This window comes from Tasmannia lanceolata, unplaced genomic scaffold (genome assembly GCF_043159265.1).
Source record: "Tasmannia lanceolata isolate RefF3 unplaced genomic scaffold, GAP_Taslan_0.1 ptg000044l, whole genome shotgun sequence".
Lineage (NCBI taxonomy): Eukaryota > Viridiplantae > Streptophyta > Magnoliopsida > Canellales > Winteraceae > Tasmannia > Tasmannia lanceolata.
In genome coordinates, this window is record NW_027518721.1 from 6,410,606 (window position 1) to 6,420,715 (window position 10,110).

Sequence of the window (10,110 nt, forward strand, 5' to 3'; positions counted from 1 at the left end):
GACCTTGTTTTAAATTTTCATCACAGTAGAAAATGCAGATCAAATGAAACTGGATGGAATAAAGGCAGTGATGATGGTGTGAAGGACTATGATTTTGATTTTGGTAAGAATTGCTTGATGGGCTTAGTTTTAATTGGCTAAGTCCGACTGGACTGTAACATTCCACCATGCCCTATGATTCTGATTTTGGGAAGTACTGCATGGGCTTAGTTTTAATTGGCTAAGTTTAAATATGTAACATACTAAATTGGTTCCCACCTAGTCTCCTACCTAGGCAGGACCGTAACATCCACCATGCATCTGCCACCATCTGCGGCTCACTCTGCTGCAGCCTACTGTGCCTTTTTATATTTTTTTTCAAGTCACCCTTTACATGACTACTTGAACAAGTGATGTGCCTTTTTGTTTTTCGGGTCACCCTTCACATGACTTGAACAAGTGATGTGGTGACAGCTCGCATACCAAATGTTAGTTACCTAACCGATACGCTAGAAGCTCCAGGACTGATGGAACCCCTTAGGCTAAGCCCTTTTAACATGTCCCATACCAGGCTAGGTCCCACCTAGTCTCATACCTAGGCAGCCCCCACTTAGTGTTGGGACACCGATAGAGAGGGGCTGACATGTGGCACCACCACGGCTTAGAGGATTCCGCTTTATATATATATATATATATATATATATATATATATATATATATATATATATATATATATATATATATATATATGATACATGAAACATGAAACATGTATGTGATGATCCATTCATATGGTGGCTCATCATGGATGGACTATGCCGATGAACAGTGATTGCACAATACTGTTCATCTGATGGGGGGGATTTTTAGTCATTTAATGTGGATTGTTAATTTTTTTTTCTTTAAGGCCATGTCTGGCAACCATTAAATTTTTTTCATGATAAATTAGTTTCTCCAAGTGGTGAGAGAGGGGTAGTGCCGGTGGACTCATAGGGCACGAATAAAGGGTGAGAATTGGCTAAAAAATGAGGAAAAAGTCTATCCTCCATGTGTTTCTTACCCTCCCTTCTCTCTGTCTCCCTCCTATCAATCCTTCTCCCAGCCTCCTTCACCATTGGGCAAGCTAATATTCCAGGGAAAAAAATTATGGTAGCCGAACGTGCCCGAATTATCTGTTAGCAGCCTTCAAAAGTCCTCTAACTGGATGGTTAGAATGGTCTAATTGATAAGTTTTGAGGCTATGGCCTATTTACAGCGAGCATCAGGAAATTCTTGAATCCATTTTTCATGATTCCTTTATCAATCCTTAGATAATCCCCATAATTTGCTGGTTATAAACCTCCACAACAGATCATTTAATTTCACTGTGTTACATCTTGTTCCCATTTGATGAACGAAAATGAGTATGAATCAGTGCATGGTGGCATTTGTGCCATTGGGAGCGTTAATCCAGGTCCGATGCCTAACAGAGATCTCATTGGCAGGATTAGATCACATGTCCATGAATTTAAATTCCTTATTAATCCTGCCAAAGCAAATCAGACTCCCAAAAGACGAACGGACAAGATCAATCTGAAATCATATATAATTCCATCCATGGTTCAAAATTGCAGGCCCGACCTCAAACTCGACAAGCAATCTTGATTTCCATGTTTTGATAATGGGCAGAACTCACCTTGTCTCTTATTATTTAACCTCAAAAACTATTGCAATTCCCCTACAGCAGCCAATTTAAAAAGATACGAAAAGATCAGGCAGACCCATTATCAAAACTTTGTAGTGCTAATATAAGTAGGCATAGCTTCGTAGACTTGACAAGTCGCTTATAGAATGCCGACTACTTTGCTTGTTGATCCAATCGATTATGCAGTTGATTTAGCAGCATAACCATGACTAGCACCAGATCGGTATTGACGTGCATATAGGCCTGTTCGTGAAGCTGGTCGATGTGCTACTGATGGTCCAGCAACTGGATCTCGCTCTGGAAAAAGAGTAGACTCGATCAGTTCGGGGGCGCAAGGGGGGAGTTAAGAAAGAATGGTTACCCATCCGGCTCGAAAGAGAAAGACGATCGTCAGCCAGAACAGCTATAACAACAAGATCTTTCCTGTAGGTCATTCCTTCAAGTGTATTTAATGGACCTGGGATAGCGTCTCAAGCAGGGACACAACCCTTGGTTTCAGCCATGAAAAACCATCAAATCACTAAAAAATTTAATAAAACCAAAGATTATTTTGGTCAGACCAAGAGAAATCTACATAAAAAGATGACATTTTCTTAGTCCTCCTTTGAAAGATTAGGCCATTTAGCCCTCATGATTAGGATTAAGTCATTGAAAGGATTGGTTTGAAACTTAAGAGACATGGAAGAGTATTTGTCCATGCCTAGTAGAACTACCATGCTACTTATCTCTTATCTATGTATTATAAGATCGCTCACAGACAAAGAAAGAATCAATCAAAATTTCTTATGTAATGCTGATTCCACTCTTAGACAGGCTCATTTAACAAATTGAAGACAAAATTTCCAACCCAAGATGTATAGTGGTTTCAGCATAAAAAAAGATCAGAATACAAAATTTAGGCTCTGATTGTTACTTGGTAGTGAAACTGTTTAACAATGAAGGAAAAATTTATGATAGCATCCCTCTAAATTAAAAATAATCATATCATTTCCCTCTAAATTGTATAAAGAAAAAATTCCCAAGAAAATTATTTGTCAGAAATGTTTTTCTTGCAATCCAAACAGGGTCTAAGTCGCTTAAGTCTAGAAAAATCAATCTGATTATCTAGATAATTTCGGGCATAGGAAGGTAATCTCTCACATCACAACGGAAGGGGCCACCATAAGGGCGTCTATCTGAAAAACATCAAGACCTATATTTTTTTTTTTTTGCCCAATAATCATCATAAGGACAAGTTTATCTAGAAACCTAATCAAAGCAGGGTTTTTGCATCAAAAAACACAACCATCTTTGTTACGTGCCTAATTGGTCATAACGCAAACAAACAAAACGAAAGATAGAAAAGGGGAGAGAGGTTGATTTGAGGCAACCGGACCTCCTAATGGCTCAAATTGAGAGGAACCATGACTCTCCTACAAAGTTTCCTTTGTGTCATAAATTTCTTCTTTTCCCCATTTCATTAGATGATTAACTTTTAAATACATTTGGCACATGCATAATGCAACCACTACTAACAAAACCACCCTAACCAACTACCACTACTTAATATCCACACACCACTACCCACATTACATAGCACTACTTAGTAACTACACACAACTAACACCACTAACATGCACATAACATTCCTCCCCCCTTAGAAACAACCTTCTCCTCAAGGTTGATTTGTTGGAGAAAATACGTTATTTCACCAAGGTCCCAAATCCTATGTGACTCAATTTTGTTGAACATAATAATTGACATCAGACCTTCATGTTCTTCGTAAATAATGATCATGATCTTTTGAATCTCACTTTGGAAATCTGTTCTGAGCAAAGTTGAGAAGAAATACGATTTTTCATGACCATAAATTACTGCTTTTTTCTCTATCCGAACGTTAAAATCTTCAAGCTTCATCCTTCCTCCGTTTCTGCGTATTTCCTTGATCTCCATGCTGATTTTATTCAAGTCTTCCGCCAATCTTCAGTGTTCTTCCATCATTTTCAAAGCCAGTGCTTGAATCTCCTGCAGATCTTCACATATGGATTCCCAAAACTCTAAAGACGCAGCCATTGCGCAAGATTTACGGCTCTGATACCACTTGTTAAGTGCCTAATTGGCCGTAACGGAAATAAACAAAGAGAAAATAGAAAAGAGAAGGGAAGGGTGATGATTCAAGGCAACCAGACCTCCTAATGGCTCGATTCGAGAGGAGCCATGACTCTCCTACAAAGATTCCTTTGCTGTAAAATTATCTTCTCATTTCTTTTTCATTTAAATACAACAACTTAAATACAAGTACAAAGAGTGCCACATCATCAACCCATTTACCCACTAACACCATACATAATAAAAACTAACACCCACAACTCTAACCTAAATAACTATCTGATAACTACTTTGTAACTCCAAAATAAACACCATAATAGGTACATATCATTCCATCTTCCCTAGTTTTCTCACTTCCCAATAAATCAGAGTATCGCTCTCTTAACCAGAAATCATCAAATATCAGCAAGTTAGTAAAGAACAGCAAAAGAAAAAATGATGATGTTATGATAAAAAAACTGAGGATTCCTCCCATTTACAATCAAATGTTCAGAGAGCAACAAACTGCATAAGAACAGATTCCCAAAACTACAAATCTCCATGCCAAGGCCTATAAGAAATAGAGGAAGGCTTACCGCTCTTTGAGGTTAACAAGCATCTATCATACAAGAACTAGATTTGAAAAGATGGTGGTGGCAATATCTGACAATGCACACTCCTAAATTAGCACAGAAGAAGAAAAGAAATGAATAAACTAGAGAAAAGTTCAAACAGTTGAGACTCCAACAAATGGAAATTTTGAAACAGAAACAAAAAAAAAATGCCTGTCTGCTAACCATATCTCAAGGGTTGATAAGAAAATTCACGAGCATTTTGACTAACCAAAAGCCTTCTCCAGTAGACCTCTGTAGGGAATTTGTGATTTCATTAACAGTATTTTATTCTAGTTATCCATTCCCCCATTTTATCATTTCCTTCATCCATTCTCCCAACCTATGCACAACTAAGAAAATATCATTACAACACAATTCATATCATCCTGCCTACAATAATCCTTTTTTTTTATTTCTTTTCAAAAAAAATATCAAGGAATAGGTTTAAAGATCAAATAACAAGCACATGCTTATATGACAGATTACAAGGAAAAAAATTACAAGGGGATCTAGACTCCCAAGGAAGCCAAAGCATACATCAGAGTATTTGCTTCCCTAGAGGCATAAAATATCCAAATGTCTCAAATATTACAAACAAAACCTTCTGTCCCTTCCATAAAACCCACAATCTCACTAGAAAAAACAGATAATTTCTAACGAATAACAGCAGATAACATTACTCATTGCCCTCAAGAGAAGAAATAAGAACCAAAATTTCCATGAAAATCTTTCATCCATAATATATAATCATCACAATTCCAAACCAGATGATAAATTACACAAAATCTCACACCCATAACGACTTCATCAAAATCCATTCTTTCAACAAAACCCACACTCTACAGTGTCTCACTGCAAAGGAAACAGATAGCTAGAAGAAAAAAAAGGAAAGAATGTAATCACCGCACTAGACATAAGAAAAATGAAAATTTTCATGCACACCAGACTTCAGCAGATAAAATCCACTCCTTTAACAAAACCTACCATAAACTTTTTAAAAAAAAGACAGATTATAACAAAATAAATAAATACTTCAAATAAAACCAATTCAGCCACACACGACATAAAAGATTTCATGAATTCAGCAGATTAAATCCACATCTTTAACAAAACCTCCTATAAACTAAAAAAGACAAAGGCAATAACAAATAAATAAATACTTCCAATGAACATAATTCCTAATAATCGAGAAGAATAAAAAAAAATTGCACAAAAACCCTCGTTCAACATTTACAATTATAAACCAACTGATATATTACAAAAACAATTAGCAACATATTCCTTCAATAAGACGTCTACAGTTATAAACCAATTGATATATTAAAAAAAACTGAGAAACCCATCAAAACACATTCCTGCAATTAAACCTCTCCATTTGAGTGCTCCCTCACTAAAAAACATAGTTTCCAAACAAAAGAGAGAGAGAACATAACTCATCTAAACCAAATTAAGAAAGGAAAATCAAAGGTTTCAAGCTCATCAAAATGTAAAATTACCATTTCTTATATTCCTACTGATAAACCAGACAACCACTAAACCACCAAATACCATTTTGTCAATGAACCCCCATCTACGTGAGTGCTCTCTCATAAGAAAGAACAAATAAACCCATCTACGTGAGTGCTCTCTCATAAGAAAGAACAGATAAATTATGAAGAAGAACAGAAAACAGCATAATTCATCACACTACCGCCAAGAAGGATAAAAAAAATGAATAAAACTTAGCAAGAAAATGTGAAACAACCAATTACTCAAAAACTATACCATGTGAAACAACCACCTACCCTCAAAGCTTAAGCTGTTAGAGCTGGTGTAATTTAACCATTTATACTTCAATAGAAAACCCCTCTTCATAGAAAATCTCTGTTATTCATAAATCTACCAATAAGTTAGACAAAACCCAGACACCAATCAAAGCCAAATCCCTCCAATATACCCTCTTTCGATAAGTTCTCCCTCTCTTTCACTCACTATAAAAATAGGTCATTTTTTCCGCAAAAAATGAATGAAAAGAGCAAAGAACATGAACTAAATTCATTTACAATTAGACTCACTACTCTGCAAGTCCTCTCTTTCTATTAGCTTCTCCTTCTCTTCTTCTGCTATCACTACTGTTTTCCCCTCCACTTTCTGCGACCCCGTCAATCTCGCAAGCACAACAAACGAAACTCCCCCAAGTACATTATTCAAACACCTCAAAACAACAACAGACGTTTTAAAACCCAAAGGCGGAAGCCCTTTCGCCATCAAAAACTCAACCCCATTCAAAGTCTGGTACCTAAAATTACTACTCAAACCCATATGAATCGCCCAAGTCAGCGCATTCAAAATCGTAGGCGGGGCCTTATTCGGAGTCTCAAAATTAGGATCCATCTTCTTCCTCATCTTGATCAAACCATTCGAAATCGCCGTCCCCACCAATCCAGCCGCAAATCCAACTGCAGCAAAAACCATCCCTTTATACACAAAAGTCCCAAACCGATCGAAAAACCCATAAGCCCCTACTTCAAACATGTGACTTTTAGGGCAATTCGCGAAAAACGAAGGTAAAGTAGATGAAGATTGTAAAGCTGTAGGGGCTAGAAGATACATTAGTACGAAATTAAGGATCGATCCAACAATTAGGGTTGAGAAAACGAAATCAAGCTCGTTTAGGCCGAAATTAGGGCGAGATGCCATGTCTCCAAGCACGCAAGAGCTCACGCCTACTAATTCTTCCATTAAAACCTTAAATGGGAACTGTGGATCAGCTGAAACCCTAGATCTCCATCCATTGATGAAAAACCCTAGAATTCCAAAACCAGATGATTTATCGTTCGAATCTCCGCCGTTGATCGGATCTGAATCAGATCCGTCGTTGCCGTCGTTACCGCCGCCATGGCCGCGGTTGATTCCGTTGCCGGAATTGTTGCCGGCAGTGATATCTGGTTCGGGGGGAGGGGTTTTGATTGCGTTAGGGTTAGGGTTTGAAGAAGCTCTGGTTTGGAGGGAGAGGGAGAGGGAGAAGGTAGGAGAGGAGAGAGAGATTGACGGGAAATTATGGATTTGGCTGGGAAAATGACGGTTTCTGACGATAAAGTTAGGGTTTGATAGGAGAGAGTAACTGAGCTGAGCCATGATCGTTCGATTACTGACGAGATTGTGAATTTTTTTCTTTTCTGTTTAAATTTGGTTCTTCTCCAAGTTGCTTGGATTCTCTTGTATTTATAGGTTCTAGGGTTTGGGGATTTTCTTCTCAACCAAATCTCTCTCCCACACACACACACACGCTCACAGTCACAACTCTTTGGTGTGACCCACCAACTGAATGTTATAATAATCTTTGAAAAGGTAGGCCCCACTTCATTTTAAAAAGAGAAAAGTATGAAATTAGGGTGGGTGTTTAGAGGAATTACGGATTGCGGGTACCTTTTAAAACAAGAACAAAACGGGGGCTAATCTTCAAAATCGGGTGGTCAAAAGACCCTGATACCCTTCTAACATAGACAGAGTCATCCATTTTCATTACTGCCTATTAAATTGGCGCGCTTCACGAGGCTTGTTTTGGTTCGTTTGAATGCGTATTTCAACTGAAAGAACCTTGGGTTCGTTTCTATTTTGGCCGTCGGAAATAACTAGAGACGGATAGATGCTTGACACGTGTTGAAAAACTTTTTGGAACACTGAAACCCAAAGTCAATCATAATCTTTTCTAACTTCTCTTTTGGCTTAGAACGGTACCGTTATTGAATACGTTTCTTTTGGCTTTGGGTTCGTTTCTATCTTTTCACTTCTTTTTTGGTTCTCACTTCTCTTTTGACTTACAACGGTAACGTTATCAAATACGCCTCTTTTGGCTTAGAACGACGACTTTATTGAATATTTTATTATTTCTCACGTCTCTTTTGGCTGAAAACGCCGCCGGATTCAGGAGTACGCCACCGGAATATTAAGGGGTACGCCGACGGAAATAGGGTGTATGCCGGCGGAAATAATAGGTACGCCGGTGGAAATAAAGGGGTACGCCGGCGGAAAACATAAATAATGAGGTAAGCCGGCGTAAATAATGAGAACCAAAAGATAAGGGAAAAGATTCTAAGCCAAAAGAGAAAAATGGTGTACGCCGGCGAAAAACATAAATAATGGGGTAAGTCGGCGAAAATAATGAGGACTAAAAGAGAAGGGAAAAGATTCTAAGCCAAAAGAGAAATAGGGTGTACGCCGGCGGAAATAATGGGTACGCCGGCGGAAATAATGGGGTACGCCGGCGGAAAGCATAAATAATGGGGTAAGCCGACGTAAATAATGATGACCAAAAGAGAAGGGAAAAGATTCTAAGTCAAAAGAGAAATAAGGTGTACGTTGGCTGAAATAATAGGATACGCCGGCTGAAAGTGTAAATAATAGGGTAAGCCGGCATAAATAATAAGGACCAAAAAAGAAGGGAAAATATTCTAAGCCAAAAGAGAAATAATGGGTACGCCGGCGGAAATAGGTTATACGCCGGCGGAAATAATGGGTACGCTGGCATAATTAATGGGTAAGCCGACATTACATAATGGGGTAAGCCAGCGTAAATAATGAGGACTAAAAAAGAAGGGAAAAGATTCTAAGCTAAAAGAGAAATAGGGTGTACGCCGGCGGAAATAATGGGTACGCCGGCGGAAATAATGGGGTACGCAGGCGGAAAGCGTAAATAATGGGGCAAGCCGACGTAAATAATGATGACCAAAAGAGAAGGGAAAAGATTCTAAGTCAAAAGAGAAATAAGGTGTACGTTGGCTGAAATAATAGGATACGCCGGCTGAAAGCGTAAATAATAGGGTAAGCCGGCGTAAATAATAAGGACCAAAAAAGAAGGGAAAATATTCTAAGCCAAAAGAGAAATAATGGGTACGCCGGCGGAAATAATGGGTACGCCGGCGGAAATAATGGGGTACGCCGGCGGAAAGCGTAAATAATGGGGCAAGCCGACGTAAATAATGATGACCAAAAGAGAAGGGAAAAGATTCTAAGTCAAAAGAAAAATAAGGTGTACGTTGGCTGAAATAATAGGATACGCCGGCTGAAAGCGTAAATAATAGGGTAAGCCGGCGTAAATAATAAGGACCAAAAAAGAAGGGAAAATATTCTAAGCCAAAAGAGAAATAATGGGTACGCTGGCATAATTAATGGGTAAACCGACATTACATAATGGGGTAAGCCAGCGTAAATAATGAGGACTAAAAGAGAAGGGAAAAGATTCTAAGCAAAAAGAGATGTATTCAATAACGTTACCATTCTAAGCCAAAAGAGAAGTGAGAAAAGATGACGCTGCTCACTAAAGTATTCAATAACGTTAGCGTTCCAAAAAGTTTAAGTTTTCCAACACGTTTCAAGTATCCATCCATCTCTAGTTATTTCCGACGGCTAAGATGGAAACGAACCCAAGGTTCTTTCGGTTCAAATACCCATTTAAACGAACCAAAAAAATCCTCGTCAAGCGTGCCAATTTAATAGGCAGTAATGAAAATGGAGTACTCTATCGATGTCAGAAGGTTAGGGTCTTTTAACTACTCGATTTTAAAGATTAGCCCGTGTTTCGTCCTTGTTTTAAAAGGTGCTTGTAATCCGTAATTTTCCCACACTTTAGCTCACTTTCCGTACTTTTCTCGTTTAAAAAATACGTGCACCTGTACGTGGAGAAGACCATATAATACCTATTTAAATAAAAAAAACTTGGGCCCAACTTACTTGAACAGTTGAACTCCAAGCCATTCATTTTTTTGGGTCATGTAAATATGCCTT

The 10,110-nt window shown here is 38.2% G+C and overlaps 1 protein-coding gene across 1 annotated transcript; it reads right to left on the reverse strand.

The window, feature by feature from the left end:
- Window positions 1-6,193: 6,193 nt before the first annotated feature.
- On the reverse strand, window positions 6,194-7,622 carry LOC143863605 (protein RETICULATA-RELATED 3, chloroplastic-like). The gene has a single exon (XM_077374321.1). The coding sequence runs from the start codon at window positions 7,459-7,461 to the stop codon at window positions 6,379-6,381; it is 1,083 nt and encodes a 360-aa protein (XP_077230436.1). The 5' UTR covers window positions 7,462-7,622; the 3' UTR covers window positions 6,194-6,378.
- Window positions 7,623-10,110: the final 2,488 nt, after the last annotated feature.